The following is a 24,316-nucleotide window of genomic DNA, read 5'->3' on the forward strand; positions in this document are numbered from 1 at the left end:
CAATGTTCACAGGAAATCCAGAGGCCTATCCCAGAGCTCTACTCATCTTTGGCTATGATTTGGGGCAACGTGTCTTCATCTGCTTTCCCACCCCTAAAAGAAGATAACTGGTGGCTCCATTCTGTGTGGTTTTGAGAGAATCAAGAGATTATCATGAATTTTCGTACTAGGACGGACAATGCTTTGAGAAAATAAACTTCTATACACATGTAAAATATTAGCAGTATTCCACAAGTGATGTTTTTGGTGAAAAGCCAGCAATTTGACTACATTGTGCAGTCTGTTGGTTCAGTCAAAGCAGTCAGTCATACTCACAAAACCCACAAAATGAATGATTTCATTCATTAATTGCCACACACATAAATTGAGCACTTATTGAAAGGCAGGGTGGTGTGAGGACTGGATCTACAGAGCCAGAGAAGCCAGACTCCTGACTTATAGAAGATGCCAAGATTAGTCAAGGAAATACATGAACAAATGATTGTACCCCCATATCATCACTACTATATTTTATTAGAGGTACAAGCACAGTGCCAAAGGAGAAAAACAAAAAGGTTGACCTTGTGATACTCACAGTATCAACCTTCAAATACAGACAAACCAAATACCAAGGTATATGGACTAATGACAACTACTCACTACACTGCACATGTATTTGGTAAGGAACCCAACAGAGATTAGCAATAATCTTTGTAACAGAATATTAACCAACATATTTCTTTAGTATCATTCTGATTTAGTCAAGGCTCTCCTCGAACAATCACAAAACTAAAGGACCAAAAATGACCCTATCACAGGTGGTCATTTCAGATTTCACAGTCATAGGAACACTGGGTAAAAATTTTAAAAATTTAAAAAATCACCACCTGAGTGGCTCAGTCAGTTAAGAGTCTGACTTTGGCTCAGGTCATGATCCCAGGGTCCTGGGATGGAGCCCCACGTCAGGCTCCCTGCTCAGCGGGGAGCCTGCTTCTTCCTCTCCCTCTGCCCCTCCTCCCCCATGCTCCCGAGCTCTGTCTCTCTCAAATAAATAAAATCTTTTTTAAAAAAGAAAGAAATGACTGCAAGGAGCAGCATTACTAGGCAATATTTTAATCAAGATAACTTCAAATAATAAGTTCACCACCAAGTTCAGGTTTTATGTTCTCCATGTGCCTGAAAAACATAGCTATAATCCTCCTGCTAACTCGGTGGATCCCATGCATCAGTTAAGAGAAGCAGACTGAGAAGTAGAAGATAAAACACACCAAGCAGTTTTCTAGAGCCGTGTAGACAAAAGGAAAGGTTAACCAAATGTTTCACTTTTAAACTTGTGTTTTATTCAACCTGGTGTTCCATTCGGGACTAAATTTCATTCTAAGAGTTGCAAATATTGGGCTGAGCTCCCTGAATTAACCTGCATAAAATTAAATTTAATTCTAATTTAATTCCCTTCCAGAATGATACTCTACTGCCAATATGAAAACCCTGAAGGAGTTTCATTTTCCATGACCTCTATAAAACAACAAGTTGTATTTGCCACAACCAGAAAAACATCCTGAGCCTTATTTGCCTAGGGAGCCTGTAATCAGATATTACTTACAGGTCCATATTATTTCAATAGCCACTCGTCACTCCTATTAAAACAAAAAGTGATTTTCTGATGTTATTACAGTAACAGGTGTTCTCAGATATGACATTTATTTGGGTGCTAGTAGAACAATAGTCTTAAAAATATAGATTCCAGAAAATTCTTGTCATATGTCAAATGTGCACTGACCAGTCCGTCATCTCCTGGGCATTCCTAAGGAAAACATAGTGGTAGAGAACAGTGGTTTCCAAACCTGGTTGCCCATCAAAATCATCTGAAGACTTTTCCAAAACACAGACTTCACCACCTCCTCCTGGTTCAGATCTCCTAAAAGAAGTCAACCATGAAATTTGAGAAACAAGACAGGATCATAGGGGAAGGGAGGGAAAAATGAAACAAGACAAAACCAGAGAGGGAGACAAACCATAAGAGACTCTTAATCTCAGGAAACAAACTGAGGGTTGCTGGATTGGAGGGGGTGAGAGGGATGGGGTGGCTGGGTGATGGACATTAGGGAGGGTATGTGCTATGGTGAGCGCTGTGAATTGTGTAAGACTGTTGAATCACAGACCTGTACCTCTGAAACAAATAATACATTATATGTTAAAAAAAAAAAAAAGTCAGCCATGCTGGGGCCTCAGAATCCGTCCTAGAAATGCACCCTTCAGATATATCGGGCAGTCAGCCTAGTACAGACTTTTGTTTGGTGTGTGGCATCCTTAGAAAAAAAGCAAAACAGGTGGGCAAAATCAGGGGAGAAAAGTTGGCCCTGAGGGCTTAACAGTTTTTGAACAAATCAAGGAAATTTGAGTGGATTGACTAAGATGATATCAAGGAATCAGTATTGATCGTATTATGTGATGATGTCATTTTATCTAGGTCAGCAGATGACCCTTTTTGCAGGTCTACTCAAGTACTAAAGTACTTTGGTAAAATGCCAGAAAGCCTGAGGTTTGCTTTAAAATGCTCCACCCAGGGGCACCTGGGGGTGGCTCAGTTGGTGAAACATCTGCCTTCGGCTCAGGTCATGATCCCAGGGTCATGAGATTGAGCCCCACATCGGTCTCCCTGCTCAGTGGAGAGTCGGCTTCTCCCTTTCTCTCTCCCTCTGCCTCTCGCCCTGCTTGTGCTTGTTCTCTCTCGCTCGCTCTCTCTCTCTAATAAATAAATAAAATCTTTTAATGAATGAATGAATAAATTAAGTAAAATGCTCCAGCAAAAAAGAGAAAAGAGATAGTGGACAAGTACAGCAAGAACAGTGATCAAGGTGAAGGAGGGCTCGGGAGGACTCCATGTTGAGAAAGTTTCCTAATAAAATGTTTAGTTGTCTGAAAGAGAACGATAATAGTAACCAGAGCCTGTTTCTGCCAGATGAAGCTATTTTCCACTACCTCTGAAAGACAGCTGGGTGCCACGCCGTCTTCTCCCCCATTTGCGGGGAGAAGTAAGGGTGTGGAGAGGGCAGATGATTTACCTGGACTGCCAGTTGCCCGCCACTAGGAGGTGCCTGACATTTTTCCCTTGTAAGAAGACTTTCCGAAATTGAGGGTTGCTGGAGGGATCGGGAGTGGAGGGATGGGGTCACTGGGGGATGGGCATGAAGGAAGGCACGTGATGTGATGAGCACCCGGTGTTATATGCAACTAATGAAGCACTGAACTCTACCTCTGAAAATAATGACGTTCTATATGTTGGCTAATTGAATTTAAATGTTTAAAAAAAGACTCCATTCAGTATCCTAACCCGAAAATGGAATTAGGGCCCATTCCCTAAGCATAACGTAAGCAATGTTTTTGAAATTCACCCTTGTGAAGTATTTTGAATTTTTCTTTAAGAAATTCCCTGAAGGCGCCTGGGTGGCTCAGTTGGTTAAGCCACTGCCTTCAGCTCAGGTCATGATCCTAGAGTCCCAGGATCGAGTGCCACATCGGGCTCCACGCTCAGTGGGGAGTCTGCTTCTCCCTCTGACCCTCTCCCCTCTCATACTCTCTCTCACTCTCTCTCTCTCAAATAAATAAATAAAATCTTAAAAAAAAAAAAAAAAGAAATCCCCTGAAACAGGACCCTTTCATTTTCAAGCAGTAATACATGGAATCTGTGAGCTTGGCCAATGCAGGAGGTGAAATCCAAGTCATCAAATATACAAAATGGGTCCATTTTCCAGCCCCAACAAAAATATAGAATCTGTTACAGGAAGATAAGACTTACTTTTAACAAATTTGATACATGAAAACCTGGTATTACTGACGTGATAGGAATTTGCCTTCACTTTATCAATGGATTTTTTTGTTGTTGTTCTGCATAGCATTTCACTCTAGAATACTAAAAAGAGCAAACAACCTTTGTACCTTGAAAAGTAAGTTTATCATCCAGAAATTCTATTACCCACTTGGCAAAAATTCACATACTCCAGAGTAAGGTATAGCAGCACCTAATTATAAATCCCACTGGTTAAAGTTAAGTAGAAATTTATTTACAGGGTTTACTCAGATATCAGAAGAATTGGTGTGATACTATTTTGCACTCATAGGTAAACAGGCTGTTTTGTTGACGCTGCTACATGAGGAAGGAAAGACCCAGAAGCTCTAAGCATAGCAACTAGTTTGAGGGGCTGGTGGCTCTGGTTTGGGCTTCTGAAAAAGGGTGTTGGGGCCACACTTCCCATCTAAAGAGAATGTATGATGTGGATGTTGGATTCAGGTTTGCAATGAACACAGCCCCTGAGTCAGGCACAGGGAGCTTCTCTGTTTGTCCAGAGCCCCTTCCAGACAAAGATACCAGGCCTCAAACTCTATCTTGAGTACCAGGCACTTCAGGGTTGGTTGGTTGGTTTGTTTTACATATAAAGACAGAATTTCCCTAAGACAGAATAGCCCAGGTATAATAACCACTGCATCACCTACCAGGGACTGTTAACAAGATCTGGGTTAAAGAGAAGCTTTGCAAGTCATGAAAGGCAACTGGCACAATGGTCAGAGCGTCTCTTTCCCCAGGGTATCTGTACTAAGTTCTTTAGCATCCTGGACAAAGGTGCTCACTCCCTCTCGAAGGAGAGGTCTTTCCCCTCATCTTACAGCTCAAGATCCTATCATCCTCTCCTCCACCCCACATCTTGGTGAAATAGAAAAGAAAGGAAATCAATCTGTGTGATTATCACAAGGACTACAAGGCAGTGACCTTCTGGAGTTACTATCTGTGGTTAATTGCTCCTGATCGTCTAGACCATGAGAGATCTTAAGGTTTAGTTAAGAATCAGGATGCCAGGAGTGCCTGGATGGCTCAGTCATTAAGCATCTGCCTTCGGCTCAGGTCATGATCCCAGGGTCCTGGGATCGAGCCCCACATCAGGCTCCCTGCTCAGCGGGAAGCCTGCTTCTCCCTCTCCCACTCCCCCTGCTTATGTTCCCTCTCTCGCTCTCTCTCTGTCAAATAAATAAATAAATCTTAAAAAAATAAAAAGAATCAGGATGCCATTAAGGAGGGTACGTGTTGTGATGAGCACTGGGTGTTACATGCAACTAGTATATCATTGAACATTTTATCAAAAACCAATGATGTACTATATGTTGGCTAATTGAATTTTTTTTAATTTTTTTTATTCTTATGTTAATCCCCATACATTACATCATTAGTTTTAGATGAAGTGTTCCATGATTCATTGTTTGTGCATAACACCCAGTGCTGCATGCAGAATGTGCCCTCCTCAATACCCACCACCAGGCTAACCCATCCTCCCACCCCCCTCCCCTCTAGAACCCGCAGTTTGTTTTTCAGAGTCCATCGTCTCTCCTGGTTCGTCTACCCCTCCGATTTCCCCCGCTTCATTCTTCCCCTCCCGCTACCTTCTTCTTCTTCTTTTTTTTTTCTTAACATATATTGCTGGCTCATTGAATTTTTAAAAAAAGAATCAGGATGCCAGTGCAAGAATAATGAACTTCTATTTTTTTTTATTTTATTTATTTATTTGACAGAAAGAGAGAGAGAGAGCATAAGCAGGGGGAGCAGCAGAGGGAGAGAGAGAAGCAGACTCCCTGCTGAGCAGGGAGCCCAATGTGGGACTCCATCCCAGGACCCCGGGATCATGACCCAAGGTGAAGACAGATGCCCAACAGACTGAGCCACTCAGGCGCCCCATGAATAATGAACTTTTAAACCTCTTATGGACAATATATACTCCACAGGATGCACTACAACACCTGAAGAGCCCTGTTGTCCTTCAGAGGTGTGCCAATAGGGTCCTTCATAACCTACAATAGATCTTGGTGTGTTGTCACGTGCCCCATTCCCAAGTTTGAGTTTCTGAAACATATTCTCTTTCTAAAGAGGATCTAGAATAAACACTATGTTGGAATGCTGAACTCCCGGAAGACACCAAGACATTGAACAATTCCCAGAGTCTGCTGGCAATTAACATTTAGGGGCCCACAGGCTCATCTTGAAGAAGTATCCTCATGATTCAGGATCAAAGATATTCAAACAGAGAAAGACAGACTCAGAATGATCCTACTTGCTTATATATAAAGTGCAGAGAAGCTCTCTTTACCCACAACTTGGAGCTTCAGGTCTGTTGACTTCCATGGAAGTTTGCCTCCACTTTGCTGTATTCAGAATGTAATAATGGCTTTAAAGCCATGAGCCCTGGGAAACCCATAATGACACCAGGTTGGTCCCAATGATCGGCCGCCACTGCGGGCACGACAGCTGAGAGCCCAAAGAAAGACAAGTCTGGAGAGCCTTTTCCTCTAAAGCAGGTTCCAGCTGAGGCATAAAGGTGGAAGGGAAATAGCAAACTGTGGCTGTTTTTCCCCATGATGATCTGAGTCAGACCCAGGACAGTACTAAGGATCTTCTATGTAATTGACAGTTCCCCAAAAGTACTTGGCACTTTGTACGTCTCGGTCCCTGACTATTCTTTATGAGCGTGCTGGTTCCAAAATGCATTCTCACAGATCTCCCTTACATCCCTTAGGCCCCTACCCTGCTCAAAACTTACCTTAAGGTTCAGAGGATTTTCTCCTTTCTCCTCCTGACAATTAGCCTTTTCCCACATCCTGGGTCCGAGCCCTGAGCTGGGACCTCCTGTCAGTTCACTCACATCTTCCTACTGCTCGTGGGAAGGAACCACCAAAAGAATTTCTGTCATTCTGCTTCAGCTCAATGTAACTCTATGCTGCTTTGTTGGGCAACCTCATGCAATCTGTCTTTCATTTGGAGATATTTTTGCACTTCAGTTTAGCACTGGGGATTTTCAGATTGCCTTTTATTCCATTTCTTTTTCTCCCGTGCTGGGCAGAAAACAGAGGCCGCCATGGACATAAGGCCTGAAAAAAACAGGGTAGGATGGGGCAGAGGTACTCCCACAAACTAATCGTGCTTCTAAATGCTAATGCCTCACCAGGACAGAGCTTCCAAAATAGGCTCCATACAGAAAGCATTCAGCAATCAGCTACAAAAATGCCTTGTTAATAGTACAATGAGATATCCTCTCCTTCTTACTAAAATCCAGTGGCCTTATCTCCATTAGAGATAGAGAGACTCCAGAATATAGAGACATCAATTGACACGTCCAAGATCACACCTACAGGCAACTGGCAGACACCTCATGCTGGGCGTCTAGGACCATCATGAAGCCAAATCATCTGCAAAGTGGCTATAACAGTTACAAAATCCATCACTAAAGTTTGACAACTACCGATTCCATTTTACAAATGTTCAGAGAGAGCTAACAGGGATTCAGAGATGAGTAAAACACAGTGGTCCCAGGGTTTTCCACTCTAGTCCATTTATAAAACAAATATGCTCTCCAAAAAGTTATCATTCAAGGCAAAATGTGTTAAGTGTCATAAGAAAAGTACAAAGCATTAAGTTTTATAGGCTTCTACTTTACCCCTTCTTCAGTGACCAGTTTTAAAATGTAGAAAAGCACAAGCGAAAGCACTAGGTGAGTGTGTGCGTGCACACACATACATGCAAAGATAGCCACAGAACAAAGAGAGATGGTTAGGCACTGTCTCCTTAGCTATGGGTATCAGTTGCTCAAGAATCGAAAAGTACGTACCAATCTACAAGGACAATAAGAAGATAACAGGCATATATCCTGCCAAGGAAAGAAAGACTAAATTCAAACTACTGGCCTGTTGGTAAGCCTGCAGCCTTCCATTCTACGAAGCCAAAAGCAGGACAGAAGCCTTGCTCAGAAATGGTCTAATCAGATTACTTGGTGAAGACCTCCTCTCAAGAGGAGCTTGCTGACTATGGCAGCCAACAAGGGACCCCTGTATGTTTACCATCTTGGCTACTCCTTTGAGAGCCAAATATCATCTAACTGAGACTCCTTTGTGACTATAAAATGAAAGAAAGGCACTGGCGCCATTTTGAAAGGAAACCATAAAGAGACCCCTGAAAGGGGAGCTCTCTAGAGCAGACTCCAAGTGGAAATAAAGCTAGTGGCATTCCAGAACTTTCTTCCATTAGCACAATACCCAAATCGTATGTGAGCTCTGCATGTTTGAATCTGTGCATCATGTCAATTCACATTTGTATCAAATTGCCCTTTTTCATCTGGGAATATTTCCGTCATACTAAGTGCTTAAGATGGATCTTGAAAGCAGGATAAGCTCTCTTCAGAAGGAATTTTAGGAGAGGAGAAGGAAGACAGTGTTCCAAACAGAAGGAGGAGCAGGAGAAACTCATGGAGGATAATGAAAAAGCCTGTGTACAAAGGAAATGAAAGCAGGATCTCAAAAAAAGATATGTGCACTTCTATGTTCGCTGTAGCATTATTCACAATAGCTAAGATATGAAAACAAGCGTCCATTCAATGGGTGAATAAAGAAGATGTTAGACAGACAGCCAGATAGAGTGGAGTATTACTCAGAGAAAGAAGGAAATCCTCCCATTTGCCACAGTATGAATGGACGTTGAGCGCATTATGCTGAGTGAAATAAGTCAGACAAAGACAAATCCTGTATGATCTCACTTCTATGTGGAATCTAAAAAAGCTGCATTCATAGAAACAGAGTAGAATGGTGGTTACCAGGGGCTGGGAGGGGGGAGGGGGAGGGGGAATCAAGGAGATATCAGTCAAAGAAAACAAAACTTGCAGTGAGAAGATAAATACTAAAGATCTAATGCAAAGCACTGTGATTGACAACATAGTTGACAACACTGTATTATATACTTGAAAGTTGCTAAGAGACTACATCTTAAATTTCTGCACCACAAAGGGTGGTAATCATATTGCAATGTATATGTATATAATGTATATATAATGTATATGTCAATTATGTGTCCACTGAAAATATTAGTCAGCCTATATGAAGGGTTGTGCTCTGAATGGGGCAGCAGTGGAAATCAGCTAAGAAGAGTAGTTTGGGACAATCCTGTGTCTGACACTCACCAAAAAGTTTCTCATAAGAATACTGAAGAGCTTCTGCATTTTCTCAATTTACTAAAAGGATAAGTATGATCAAGGGAGAAAGATGCTAATACTGGGTACTTTCTATGCGCCTGGCACTGTGCCAAGTGCCTGGCATTTGCTGTCTCACTGATTTCCCACAGCAGCCCTGCAGCGGGTAATGGTACCCTCGGCATCCATGTACTCAACTGAGGCAGAGTGAAGTCACTTGCCCAAAGCCACACGGCCAGAACCATGCGCCCTGACGGACCCACACCCCAAGCTCTCAGCTGTGTTCTGCTGCCTCCTTGGCCTCCATCTACTGTCTCCCACACCAGCCAGTTCCTTCTGCTTCTGGGATATGAAGGACCATCTGCTTTCCAAAACATTTCATAACTGATCTCCAATAGAGGTCATCCAATGCAATACAGGATTGGTACTAAGCTGACAAGATGATGCCCCCCCAAAAAAATCCCTCAAAATTTATGAAAGATGCTGGACAAGTTTACCTATACACGTGCCCCCAAATTGCCCTTGCAATAAAGCCAGATCTGTCCTTCTAAACACTCACCAGCAATGAGCCACACAGCTGCGGAGGCCTAACAGCTTGGGCAGGAAAACAGACAGGCAAAGAAAAAGAAAAATGTAGGCAAGCCCCAAGGAAAAAAATGTTAACATCCGGAACCAATTCACCCACACAGGCTGGGGGAACCGTTCCTCCCAGCTCTCCATAACACCCCTCGGCACCCCTGCCAACCCTCCCCTACACACACACACACACACACACACACACGCATGCACACTCTCGCCAGGGCTTCGTTCACTGTTTGCTCATTCCTACAGCTGTCAAATTGTCCTGTGTCTGTAGGGAGCGCCTCCTGCAGTACCTACCACCCAGTCAGAATATCACAGAGATGCCTTAAATCTCTGTGATGTCACAGTCTAATCTGGGTAATGCACCAAATGGGATCTAACGTTCCCAGGATTAATACTGGCCATGCAACCGGGGCTCTGGATGCTGGAGGAAAAATGAAATGGCCAAGGCCTGGCTGGTTTCAGATCTTGCGGTATCTACCTTTCTAATTGAACAGATCTCTTGAGTGAGCTCCAGCACACCATCCAAGATTGCAGCATTCATCCCCACCTCTGCCACACTCTATATTTCAAGAGTCTGGCTCCACATTGGTTCCTTGGGAAAGGAAATGGGCCCAGAGATTCATATGCTTCTGTTGATGCAAGAGCATATTGAATCCCATCAATCGTTGCCTGCACGGAGTGGGGTGGGCTGTCGGAAAAAGCAAAGCTTTAAAACAGAGACAGACTTTACATCTTTCTCTTTTTAGTTTCTAAAAGCCACTTTTCTAACACTGGGCACCACAAACAGGAATTTGATAGACCTTACAGTTACACGGCCAAGAAACACATTAATGTACAGTCCACACACTGAAATCAGGGGGTGTAGTTTTTCTCCAAATCCCTGTTAGAGACATCAGACTTCCTAAGAGAGGAAGGTTACTTGGAGGGGGAGAAAAGTGGTGGAAAGACAGCGAACAGGTGGACCAGAAACCCTGAAGCCCATTACTAAGCTCCCTGAAACTCACTGCTGGGGGCACATCCACGTAGAACGTGCTAGAAGAATGAAGGAGCACAGGGTGTAAGTGTGTCTAGGGATGAGAGATCTCTGCAAATAACTGATCCCATACCAAACGAGGCTGCTCTAAATAGAGCTGTTACAAAATAAATGAATCAGAGCAGTCACTCAGAGGTTAAAGTTAAAGCCGCGACTCTGAGAGCGGGTGTACTTGCTGTGGGTCCTCAAGGCGGTTACCTAATCCTCGGGCATTAAAAAGAAGCCACTGTGGAAATCAGAATCTTTTCCTTTGTAAATTCAATCCATGGCAAAGGGATTTCAGCTGCGATTGCTGAGTTTGAAAAAATCAACAGTACTTAGAAATGCACAAATTGCTCCTCACTGCAACTGATACGTTTCTAAGCTGTTCCATTTTGAATCAATTACCAATATGATTCCACCCATCCCGTTGTGAATGGAGAAGGGAATGGGTAAAACAGGGCAGTTAAAGTTTCCCCTGAATTTCACTGCATGAGGGGATTTAGGTTGAGGAGGTTTTTGATCAAATTCAATATGTAGCCCCCACGTTTCAGACACTGAGATTTCTGTGCATGAAAGTCAAAGAAAAGCAAGTCAGGTTGGCACTACTGCACATGCCCTATTCCAAAGACCGTGGCTCAGAAACTCCGCCCTGTATCACTGTCACACAGAGACTTCCTCCAGCCTGTAGGGAGAAGGCACCTTAAGACAGAGACCCCGAAACTGTAAATGAGCTCTCTCTCATTTATGAGTTAATAATTTCTATTTGGGGGAACAGCACAGGCAGCAAGCACAGATTTCCATCTACAAAATTTAAAGTTCTCTCTAGAGCACTAAAGAGCCATCTACAGGGAGAGGCAATATCGTGTAGTGGTTAAGGACACCGGCAAGTTTTAATTTAATCTCTTTGGGCCTCAATTTCTTCATCCATAAAATGGGGAAACAATTACCTCCTTCCAGGACTATTGGGTGAATGCAATGAGACAATGTGAATGAAACCATGAGCAGAGTGCCTGGTACAGAGTGTGCCCTCAATCCAGAAGAGTTCTTAGTGGTCAGCACCGTGGGCACTTTGAGAGAAGAGGATGTTTGTAAGATTGGGGAAGTAAAGAAGCAGCTGTCTTGGAGATAAAATGTGGTGCACGGATCTGTTTGGAAGACCAAACCCTGAATTCCAGCCAGGGAAGGGCAGCTCCCTCCTCCGGATAGTCAGGGAGGGCCTGCGTACTGCTGCTGAAGGGTGCTGGGCTCCATGAAGGAGGCCTTGGGAGGGATCGTCTCTGTTCCTCTTCCCCTGGGAATGCATTTTCCCCCTCTGCTACCAGGAAACAATATAAACAAAGTTTGGGGTGTAACTAGTTTTGAAAAAAAACAAAATAGTAAATGATCAAATTCAGGCTTCTGTTTGCTGGAAGGAAGAAAACTGCAAAATTGTGCAGCCAGATGTAAGTTCTAACGCAACGGCCGGGGCCTCTGCTGCTTTCCCTAAAAAAAGACTTCCCAGTCTCTTCTTCCTGACAGTCAACTTAGTTATCGATTTTCCTTAAACTTAATCCCTTTACTCTTTTTTTTGTTTTAACTCAACTAAGCAACACCTACAAATCCTTTACTGCGGCTTCAATAAATGGATGCAACTGGTTCATTTTGCCCAACCTTGGGGGCCATCAAAACACAGGTTTACAAACAAAGGCCTTATGAAAGTGAATCTTCCTTATTGCCCATAGGATAAAACCTGACCATGTGGGGATTTCTGGGCTCCAGGTCGAAATATCAGAAACTAACCAGAGAAACATGCTTGTGTTCTTCCACTTTCCCACATCTGGAAAGGCCCCTCTGTCCTCTGCCAGAGCCTAGTTCCTGGGGAGCTGGTAAAGCTGAGGCTCCCTGCCCCACCCTCCACCTACCCTCTCTTCATACTGCATGCCAGACAGCTGGTCCTCACCCTTGAAGCCCTCTCTCCCTCCCTCAGATGCTTACTCGGAGGCCAGCTTTCTGCCTCAGCGGAACCCTGAATAGCAACAGCCCACCAAGTCCTATTTGACTTCCTTAGCCAGCCATCCGTACTCAGATTCTCTACTCTGTTTCTAACCATAGGCTATATACCAAGTACCAACCGATAGCCCTCCAAGTCCCAAACATCCCATTTAACACAAAAGACGGAGGGGGGGTGGGGGGGAGCGGGCAGCAGTGGTGCCTGCCAGATTTACAATTTGCAACAACTTCTTATCAAGCTGGTCACCGAAGTGAATAATCACTATCAATTCAATTGACAGGAATCACAGACACGGCTAAATCCTTTGTTCCTCTATGGGCACTAACTTAATCCTCACACCCACCTTTTGATGAATATGTTTATAATTACAATTTCCTAGGTGCAGAAACTGGGGTTGGGAGAGATTAAGGAACTTGCCCAAGGTCATACAACTAGCAAGTGTTGGAACCAGGGCTCAGAAACAAGCAGTCTAAGCTCAAAACCTGAGCTTTTAACCACTATATTGTATCACTCATTCATTCATTGCACCAAATACAAATGATAAGATAATAGTAAGAGTATTACTATTTCATACCAATGCTTTGGAATGTGTGTGTGTATACTATGTATATTCTATATGCACACACATACACACACATATATACATTCCATATATATAGCTGTATATTATTTGTAATATACATGATTATCATACTGTGATTTGGAATACATACATTATATTACATATTATATAATAATATAACATAATTATACTATATACTTTAATATGTATTATATACAACTACATATTATATTATATTATATTATGTCACTGTGATACATAATACACAACTTAGCACAGTGGCTGGTACATAGTGTTCAACAAATGTTGCTATTTATTATCATTATATATTAAGTGTTAATCTGTGCCAGCCACTTGTGCTAGGCTCTGGAGATACAAAAGCAGTGAATACAAGGTCCCTGCCCTATACCAGTTTATAGGGTGGTAGTGAAAGAGGATGACAGTAAATCCATAAGCTCCTTGAAGACACAAATCTACACAGGGGCTGGGGCTGTAGAGAATGGGGGCATCAAATACAAGTGGGGAGTTGTCACTGGCCCAGCTGTATAAGTCTGTAAGGAGAGATAGAAACATGAGAACCCTTCCTAGGTGTGTGCTGGGCCCAGTTTTTTGTCTGACCCTGCCCTCAAGTTCAGCAGCTATGAATAGAGGTCTTGAATGCTAAGCTGTCTTCTGATCTATCTTGTTGACAAGCGTTTTGCCTGTTACTAAGTCATCCTTTTAGCATTCTCACATCTCTGCCAGATCAAGACCTCGGCTTAGCAGACTAGACATGGAAAATAGTTACTAGTGCTTTCCATCAGGCTCAGAGAGTAATGAGGGGCAACTGATTTTCTTGGGAGGAAGGGAGGTCCCATCAATTCAATTTACTAATGATGAAGTTGTTTTTCTCAGTCTTCATTTTTCAAATGCATAGTTTTTCCAGATATTTCTGAGAATGGCACAGAAAATGTCCAAAGCATAGATAAATTGTATTTCCTTTAAATTCACTAATGCCATAGAATTCTCCCAGCAGGAGGGTCCTGGGTAGTCACACAAGCAACAATAGGTTACATCAAACAGAAAGGACTAGATCCAGAATTTCTGAACATGTGATATTAATCTAAAAACTTTTCAAGGGCTTTATGGAAGCTCTTAATTCTAGCAGTAAAAAATCTTTTTTTCTTTTTTGGGGTTTTTTTTACCTTGAATTGCTATTACTGTTACTATCTACAATTGCAGTTAAAACTCCCCTTGTTCCAACAAAGGGATGAGTCAAGTGATGGCCAAGGTACCTTAGGAGAAAATGTTAGTATTTTTTAAAAAGTTAACAAGATCACAGAATCCTATAGCTAGAGAGGCCTCAGGTGTCGTTTGAATCTCTCTCCCTCATTTCACAAACCAGGAACTGAGGCTATGAAACAACTTTAAAACATTTTTTTTTCAACGTTTATATGTCTGCCTTTAGAACAAATATCCCTGGTTCCAAAATTAATGATAAATCTAGCGCTAGACTCTAAATCTAGTTTAAGCTAGTCAAGCCCTCTTCCTTGAGCCCTCTATAATACATGGATATAATCTAGAATATGAGGACCTGTGTTGAAAGCTTTGTAGTATAATGAAGACTCAAAAACGTCCACATAAGCAATTAAGTTTCCTGAAATGTTTTTACAATTCAGTATTCTTCTGCAAGCTTGCTCATAGGATCAATTTTCTCATAAACCCTCTTTTTGCCTAAATAGTGCATAGGTATATAACCCCTCCCCCAGCTCTGCTGCAAATCAATCAATCAATCAAAGTATAAGGCTACTAAATGCAGGAAGCTTTCTCAAACCCAGGGAAAGCACTGCTGTGCTCACAATCACTTACTGGCACTAACACCTGCCCCTCCCTACGGTGAAAATCAAGTATATATTTTTCAGGAGCAAGAACACAAGCCCGGCACCACCCAAGTTCCCTAAGCCCTGGGTTACAATTCTGGGCCCTGAGGCCTGGTGTGACTGATACTTTGGAACCTCCAGGGAAGAGTCCCCTCTGAGCTAATGTGGAGCTTAGCAGGGAACCCATTCCTGCTTGTTACAAAATGTAGTAGTCAATCACTAGTAGTCAATTCTATGGGTGGTTTCTTTTTTTTTTTTTAGGAGAAGAATTATTTCACTGCTTTTAATCTCCAAGAATAGCGTGAAGGCCAATTGCTTGCTGTCCCTTTGTCTCGGTTGAGCAATGCCGGGATTCTAAGAAGGCAGGGGGCAGCTCTACCATCATGAACCCTCTGAGGCACCCGGGAATCCTCTGCTTCTCGAAGAACCCACAGAACGACTTTCCTTTTTAACAGACTGGCTAGGATATTTACTGACCCTAGAATTACCCATTTGGAAATGGTTAGGGATTAAAAGTTCTTAGGGCAAAGGATTCTCGGTTTCTAATTGCTAATGTTTGAAGTCAGTTTGATTCCTTGGATATTTGTTCAGCCTGATGAAAGCAAAAGCTCAAACTCCCCTCAGGGCGCGAGGTGTAAGATCCTCGGGTTCCGTTTGGGGGGTTTTGGGGGAGGGTTGTTTGTTTTTGTTTGGGTTTGGGGTTTTGTTGTTGTTGTTTTGGGTTTTTTGTTTGTTTGGATTTTTTTCCTTGATTTTTTGCGGGGAGAAGGGGGGGGTCTTTTACCAAGGCCTTCCCGATTACCCCTGACTGCCCGCATTTCTCCAGGCTGTAACGGGAGCTGAGAAGGGCACCGACCATCCTTCGGGATTGCTCACTCCCTGGTTTCCCGCAGCGGCGCGGACCCGCCGGCGGGGACCGAGCCCCGAGCGCCAGAGCAGAAGCCCGGGCCGTGGCGCACCCGCGACCCGGCCCGGGCGCTCCTGACCCGTCTGCCGCTCCGGCCCCAAGGCGCCGCCGAGGCCCGGGCGAGCGGCCGGAGAAGCGCAGACGCGGCTGCGGCCCAATTCTCTAACTTGGGAAGGTCACTCGAGCCGTCCTATTTCACGGGAAGAGGTGCAATCCCAAATCCTTCCCCGATGAAACTTCATCTGATTTTTTCTTTTTTTTTTTTTGAGAGAGGAAAAATATGGGCGTTTCACCGTGCGTATAGGAAGTGGAGGGAGGGGAACAGGATGTGGGGGGAGGTGAAAGAGGGGAGGGAGCGTAAGGTGGGCTTACTGCTTTCCGAGCCCCCGTCTGGGGTTTCGACGAGATTTTCGGGGCCGTGGGAGAGCACACAAGGCAACGGGTGTTGGGAGTAAGAATTTCGGTTCACCCCGCTGAGAACTAGGCGCTAAAACTCCAAGGCTCGCGACTAGGTACATAATAATGACCCCTAATGATCCCTTTCAAGGGATCTACTGGTATCTCTAGTATTCCGATTTTTAAAATAAGGCTGTATTAGGATATTACGCTTGCAATCCAGACTTGGGGGGGGGGGGTTGTTGCTGTTAATCTTCTAGAGTGTGTGGCAATTTGGAAACAGCTCATTTAGCCTCCGCAACTATACTGAAGAAAATACAAGAAGACAAATAGGGAGAAGATTTTTGCACATATTTCTATGTTGTTAAATTATTATCCCCAAATCACAGTTTCTCTCGTTATTTCTATTAACAGATTTCCCTTAGTGATCCCGTTAACTCTCTGCATGGAAGAACATGAAATTCTTCTTCAATACAAGCCAGCATCCTGCCCATCCGAAATGAAGGTGGCATTATTCACAAAATCAAATGCCAAATTTAGTTAGAAAAAAATTCCACTCTTCCTGCTCTTTTAAATTGCATCTGTACAGTCTCGTTTTCTGGTGTTTTCTCTTAGGCTTTGGTCAAAATCTTCAATTAATTTGACACTTAACTGAAAATGCCAATACCTAGAAGTTTCAATTTGGGATTCCCTTGAATTGTCAAGTGATACCTAGAGATGACAAAATTTCTGCCCCACCCGCATATTGTAGGTGTTCCCCGTGTGTTAACTGGCTCCACAAATAAGGGGGGCAGTTTATTTTCTCTAATATTTTTCTGATATTTCCTGAGATATTATATATGTCTCATTCAGAGTGGTAGAGTTCACACATAAATTTGTATGTAAACACAGTTGTTTATATACTCTTTAATACATTTTACACACTTATATCTAAAGGGCATAGCTGAACACTGGCTGGTAAAAAGAGTACAGAATCGAGTATCAAATGCAAGGCCTATTTTCACTTCTGGTATCAAAAGCTCATCATCAGTTTGTAGTCAGCAGAATGTCCTGCCTCAAAGTGGAACTGCATAAATGTTGATTTGTCCTCACCAGAGGCTTAATTCCCTACCTCTTCCCATTTCACCTCCTGTCCTCCCTACTGAGTCTCATTTTCCATCCTGACACTTGGAACAAGGGCCTCACTTAAATTAAGTAATGATTATCCTCACCCAAAGACATGTGAACGGACCCTAATTTACAAATTGGCTAATTGCTGTTCCCAGTGCAGACCCCTGTATCTCAGTCATACACATATAAAGTGCAGGGCTCACTGGAAACCAGAAAAGGCAAGGCAAAAATAAACCACATGGAGGAGAGAAAGAAGGGGGAAAGAGTCCACATTCCACCAGTTCCCTACTTTTCCCTGTGGAAAACTATCCCAAAAGGTCAAAACTAGAAAACCGCTTAGATATTCTCTCCTGCTGCAATACTTTGTCTTTATCTTTTGGGAGTAAGAAAGCAATAACCAGCTACACCCCCCCCCATAAAAATCATTAGATGGATTTCTGCATTTCCAGAAAGGAAAGTGAAATGCCAATCTGCTCTCTGCTCTTTATCCCTGTGGAATCTGCTCACTTCTGTCTTGTTTTTGTTTTTAACTCTACAGTCACCTAGAGAAGGAACTGACAGATTTAAGAAGTAATCATTTTACTCCTGGATGTGAGAAATAAACTTCTAACCCAGTCCATAATAGGGATCTCAAAAACATCCCCTCATCTTATTAATATATTTTTGGCAATACAGAGAACCATTGTGACAGACCCGGAATATTTCACTCTTTGATACTAGCAGTGCCCTCGAGAAGCTTGGATGAACAAAATGTTTCGGGTCTTCTGAGCCAAAACGTATTTGTCCCTCTCCCCTTGTGGCCCAACATGAAGGATTAATGGTGAGGGACTTGCTTCCATTAAACTCATGTCTGCACACACAAAGGAAATTATACAAATAAATGGGGGAACGCAAACCACCAATACCCGATCATCTTAGGTTTGGCCCCCAGGTTAGGCGTTTCACACCATTCTGCAGTCGCTCCTCGCGTGCTGGGTGTATTAATCAGATTTTTAACTAATTTTCTTTAATATTTAAAAGATGCTCATGATACCATTTGAAGTCATGGGGGGGAAGGAAACCGGCAGCGGGTATATGTCAATATAATTTCAGTACGAACTCCACTATTAAAAATTTAATTCCCCCTTCCCCCTTCATGAACGTCACCCCGCGAACTTTTCTTCCTGGGAGTTTAACCTATAAAATCAGGAAGCCTAAGGTGGCTAGCTCTGAACCCAAATAAATAAAGTGTTCAATAAGAAATGGTGTTGGGTGGGGCGTGGAAGACGCGAATTCAGAAGCGCTGCGCACCTAGGCTGTGAGCTGATCTGTCCAGGAAAAGCTTCTCCCGGCGCGGCGGACCAGTCTCGGAGGGGCAGAGGCGAGCGGCGGAGCCGGGCGAGGGGCCTTGCACCGCCCAGCCGCGAAGGGAGAGAACCCGCACGCTCGCCTGTTACTCCAGCGCCTTCTCCACGCCTCACAAGGGCCTGTGAAGCGCGCGGGGGACGGTGGATGACGGTGCAAAACACAGCACACTCCGCCTCCCTTCCATCACATTCCAAACGCTGGGCATTAGGGTTTTCCCAATTCCCTGTCCTCCTCACTGCCTTCAGCAGTTCGCTCCATCTACGGGATGGAGGGGGTTAGAATTGTTTCCTTTTTCCTGGGGGCTTCTATTGTGCCACCGCGCCAGGGCCAGCGTAAAACACAGAACATCTTCATAACCCTGACCACCTCCCGGGAGCCACTGCTACGCGCTCTCCCAGCCCCGCGCATCCGCAGGGCGTCCGATTTAGCCACCGTCCGACCTGAGCGACAAAAGGGCTTTTGGCAGCCGAGCACAACCATCCTCGCCAGCCTATGACGAATTCAGATCTAGCCTACCCCCTCACTCCCCTTCACACAAGGTCACTCACCAAAGACGCGGCCACCGCGGAAGGTCGTTTTGACTTGGCAGGCGAGAGCGTTGCGCATGTCCAGCAGGCACCACACTTGGCTCATCCTCGGGGTCCCGGCCTGGCACCTTCGAGGCCTGCGCTGGCGAAGGGGCGCACGTACCACTGAGGAACGGTGTTCCTCGCCCCGGACTCTACCTCAGGCATACACTTTGGCTTCTCGCCCAGCGCACCCCACACCCTTGCCGGGCAGTCCAAGCTCCGGCCTGCGCCCTGGCTGGTTCTTGCCCCGCGCAAGCACAGTCTCCCCACTGGCTTCAAACTCATCGCTTTTTCTCCATTACTTAAACGTTTGTCAGTGAAGAGTCACTTCCTCCGTTTTGACCCTGTGTTTCCCTATTGGGGATTGGAGGTGGGTGGAGGGGTGATGTCAGGATTAAAATCTTGGGAGTCTTAGCCTGAGCACACAAGCCATAAACTGGCAGATTAATTCGCGTGAACAGTTGATCTCGGTAATTCGGAAGAAGAAAGTGCCCTGGGGGCACTGCACGGGCTTTGCCTGTCTCATTTAACTAGGGATTGCGCAGATAGGTGCACGGGACGCGCGAGCCTGACATATGTGCACGTGTGCGCGGAGTACAGATCTGCCCGCATGTTCGTTAGTGTGCCTGCTTTGTGTGCCCACCCGCGTACGCCGCCACCTTCTTAGGCCTCTGAGCGCCGCGGCTGCAAGCCTCAGGGCCTCAGGCCCTGGAGGGGGAAATCCTTCCGCAGAAGGTTTGAATTATTTCGCTCCGCGGGAGACCGGACCTCGGCCGCGCTCGGCTGTGGATTTGGGCGGGAAAGGCCCAAACTCCAAACCCGAGCTGGGGAAGCCGGGTGGAGCCGGGGCTGGGGTCCGAGCGCAGATGGCGCCGCCGCGTGCCTGAAATATACTTCCAAAGCCGCAGCCGGAGCAGCTGTTCCGGGCGATCTTGGCTCAAAAGTGTTCCTGTTGCTGCTTGGTGAGAGGCGGGGGCAAGCAGGCCCGAGAGTCAGGCTCCTCAGAGACCCTCCCGAGCCCGCGGCGGCTGCGTCCTGGCGGCTTCTCCAAAAGACGCGGAGTTCTGGCAATAATGAGGGCACCTCACAGGCCCTTCTCCAAGGCCTTTTGGGCCTCGGGGTTTTTCGGGACCAGCAGGCTCGGTGGAAAATTTTGAAATACATACTGTGTGTCCTCTGATGTGTGAGTTCCTACAGCGCGCAGGCTGGGCTGATCCCCCGCTGCTGCAGGTTGACGCCCCAGGCTGCGGGCGCCCGGCGCCAACTAAAGCCAGCTCTGTCCGGACGCGGAAAGAAAAACGGACTGTGAAAAAGCAAAAGGCCACGTCTTTGAATAAAAGTTAAACATTAAAATCTAACCCTTGGGTTGTCTCAGAATCCTGGGATTTTAAGGCACGGACAGGGAGGGCTGGAAACGGAGGTACCAGTCAGGGAGGGAATGGTGAAAATGATAAACACAGTTGCTTTACGCGGGTGTCCTGTGTCTGTTTGCGTGTTTGTTTAATCCTTCCCCAAGCTCCGTGGCAATTTTGTTTCTGTTGTCGTTCCCCCGCCCCCCATTCCTGACTTCTTATCATCGGCCTAGAGCAGGCGAGCCACGCGGCGGGTCCAGCCTGCTCTCGATCCTAATCCGGGAAGAGAGTTTAAACAATTTGAGGCCAAGGACGGCAGAGACCTGGCCCCGGGCACAATGGAGTCGCCCGTGCCCCTCCCCGACCTCCACCACCATATACACACCTTTAAAGATGTGTGTTCATTAAGGCGCCGAATTAGAGGAAAAAGAAAGGCCTACAGGGAACCCCAATCCCTGGACTCGCCTACCGCAGAGCCGGCAGCTCCGCCTCCTCCACTCTGGGGACTGCGGAGGCTCCACGCCACCAAGCAGTTTTTCTGAAAGCTCTTTTCTCTTTCTATGTCCGGTTCGTAAGAAAGCTTTGGCCACTGCGGGGGCTCCAACTTGGAGATCCCCTCGGTGCACGACGCAGCCAGCCCGGGCTGCTAGTCCGGCCCCGCAGAAGGCCCGCGAGTACTCTTGGCTTTCAGCTTCTTCCTCCTCCCGGCCTCAACCCCACAAACATACTTCGTTTTCTCCAATCCAAACGCCCATCTTTTTCTTAAAAAAAAAAAAAATTTAAAAATGATGAAATGGGAAGGGGTCAACTGAACTCTGTGTGACATAAAGTCCTATGTTAGGTCCTCACCTCCTACCCCCATACTGTGGGAGCAAGAGAACAGCATTTTGGACAACAGGTCCTCGCGTTTATGTCTCTGGAATGGTCTCTTCTTGCCCCAACCATTTCTCTCCTCACTATGGCTGATGTAAACGCCGGAAAGAGAAAACTGCAAGCTGAGTCTCTGATCATGACCCCACGTATTGGTCCTTTTGAACAAGCGACCCTAGACCAGCTCCGGCGGACCTGGACCCCTCCCTAGAGAAAAGTACCCGCGGACAGGATGTCTGCCACGCGCAGTTAAGCAACTTCTGTCTTTTCCACTGTCGGGAAAGTAAAATAACCTCCCAAACCATGAGTTGTCATGAGGCCTGAAAGAACTCCCACTAAACCGTGTGAAGGCACAAGTGAGATTTCCACAACATATAAATGCGGTGAGGAAACAGGATCTGGCCAGAGATGGGAAACACACATTAGCCATGCGTTCCTTTCTGGATTGCCCACACAGGGGTCCGCGTGGACAGGCACCCGCATCCAAATACAGGGAAAGATTTGAGCGGACGAAATAAATCTCCTTTTAATTTTCTTTTCATCGACTAATAAAAATAATTCCCCAGCACTAAACTCAAATACCGTAACGGGCCACAAGAACACGGAGAATTCATAAAACTCTGTCTCTGCAAGTCACCCGCTAATCGCGTTATTATTAGCCTCAGGAGCATGGAAATTGAACTGTCACTGCCGAAAGAGAAAATGTAAGCGACAGCTGTCCCTCCCTGGGTCGGCCAGTTCTCCAGCCCCCAAGCCCCTGGGCCCCAAGCTCAGTCCCCAAGTTCTTCCGCCCGTGGCCGCCCCCATCCCTTTGCGGGCCGCCGCCACCACCCTGGCTTTCCGCTCCTGGCGCGCTGACCCAGGTTTACTCCCTAACCCTAGCTGGTCAGCAGGAGCACCTCCAGAATGGCAGCAGAAGTCCTGGCTGGAAAGTTTCTGAAACCGCTAAACCAAGCCGCGACCGTGCATGCGTGTGTGTGTGTGTGTGTGTGTGTGTGTACGCGCGCGCCCGCGCGCGCGCAAGATTCTTCCGACAACAGCTGTTCCCCCGGGCTGTTTTGCACAGTTGAAATCTTGGCACTTAATATAAAACGTTAAGTTGTCCCCCCCCTTCAACTACCCTCCCAGGTTTCTGCTAAAATACAGACACCAACATCCGCTCTGTGTTTTACGTGTTGTGTGCATATAATGTGCATAGATCTGAGACACAAATTAATCGCTCCGCTCCCCTCCAGTACACAGAGATGTGGGCCCTGAAGAGTGACCCAGGGCGCAGGGTAAGGGGTCTAACATACAACTTTTTTCCATAAACGCCAACGAAGCAGAAATATAATTATGCTCCGTCGTCCCCGGCGTAGGGGAAACACAAGAACTTGAGTCCCAGAAAAGTTGGTGGGGGAAGGGCGAGGACCGAGGTCGAAGGCTAAATGGGACAAACTGGGCATTTCCCGAGACTGGGTGTCGAGCCCGAGAATTCCGCGCCAGTCCTCTGGAGCTCTCAGAAGCGAATCCCAGTCCCTCTCCGCTCCTGCGGTCGCCTTCGATCTGCGCCCCTCCTTAACCCCAGGGGCCTGTGGCCGCACAGCTGTGGACACCAGAACAGTGCGCTCCGCTCCCAGAAGAAAAAGGGATGCAAGCGAGGCCTCCTTGCCTGAGGTTGGCGACGAAAATGCAAGGCTCAGTTCCCCTCAAATTGTTTGCCGCGAATTTGGGGAAGGCTCAAGATATTTGCGCCAAGAAAAGGAAACCCGCGTTGGAGCAAGGCAGGGCGTCAGCGAGCAGGGCCTCCTTCCACACCACTCCGCCCGCGGGCTGGCCGCCCGGTGTCCCCTCTCCGCCCGCCTCCCTCGGTCTGGTCCTGCGCACTCACCCGGGTGAGGCTCCAGGCCCTGTGCGGCCGCGTCCTCCGTGTCTCCGAGTGGGCCCGCGGGGCTCAGCGCCTCCATGGACAGGTCCAACCCCTTCTCCTCCCAGTCTCGCAGTTTCCGCTTTTTATTTGAGCCGATCAAGGCTTCAACGGAGAAGGCATGTGCTCGCGAGCTCAGGGCGACTGCAGATCTTCTCCTTTCACTCATCTTAGCCGCCCGCACCCCGGCCTCCGCTCGCCCCCGCTACTGAGGGAGCAGCCCGCGCCCTCACGCTCGGAGCGCCCTCCGGGCCGGGCCCGGGAGAGGCGGCGGCGCGGCGGCCGAGACAGGCGGCGGCGCTGCAGGTCCTCTGCACCCTCCCCCTGCGTCCTCCCCCGCCCTCCGCAGCCGGCTCCAACCGGCGCCCCTAGCTGCCCCAGCCGCTAGGAACGAGCGCCCGGAGCGCCGCCCGCTCGCTGCATGAGCGCCCGAGTCCTGCTTCCCACCCACCGGGGCAGGCGCTCACAGGCTGTGCAGACTGGACTTCATCTTTTTTTTATTCTCTCTCCTCCCTCTCCCTTTCTCTCCTCCCTCTCCCTCTTCCTCTCTTGGTCTTCCCGTCCTTCCTCTGATCCAAACTTCTGGGAAACTTTTTTTCTAAATTCCTCCCTTCCCGAGGAGCTGGGGGCAGGCGGTGCGCTCCTGTGCGTGGGGTGAGGGAGAGGGAGGGGGAGGAAGAGAAAGACTGAGGGGAAAAAAAGCCAGCCCCCGACCAATGGCGAGGAGGGAACAGGAGAAACCCTGAGAGCGCGGGCCAATGAGAGGAGGGGAGAGACCGAGGCTCGGGCCAAGGCTCCGCGCGGGTAGTCCGCGGGATGCTCCTGGGCCGACTTTAACCCCTGGCTTCCCGGTTCCCCACGGGTTCTTCA

General features: G+C 46.6%; 1 protein-coding gene across 1 annotated transcript in view; it reads right to left on the minus strand.

The window, feature by feature from the left end:
* Positions 1–23,670, minus strand: part of TBX15 (T-box transcription factor 15) — a 101,120-nt gene extending 77,450 nt beyond the window's left edge. Inside the window, exon 1 of the mRNA XM_021690089.2 lies at positions 23,411–23,670. Coding sequence (XP_021545764.2) covers positions 23,411–23,615 — 205 coding nt within the window. The 5' untranslated portion in view covers positions 23,616–23,670. The remainder of the gene's footprint in view (positions 1–23,410) is intronic.
* Positions 23,671–24,316: the final 646 nt, after the last annotated feature.

This window comes from Neomonachus schauinslandi, chromosome 4 (assembly GCF_002201575.2).
Source record: "Neomonachus schauinslandi chromosome 4, ASM220157v2, whole genome shotgun sequence".
NCBI classification, from domain to species: Eukaryota; Metazoa; Chordata; class Mammalia; order Carnivora; family Phocidae; genus Neomonachus; species Neomonachus schauinslandi.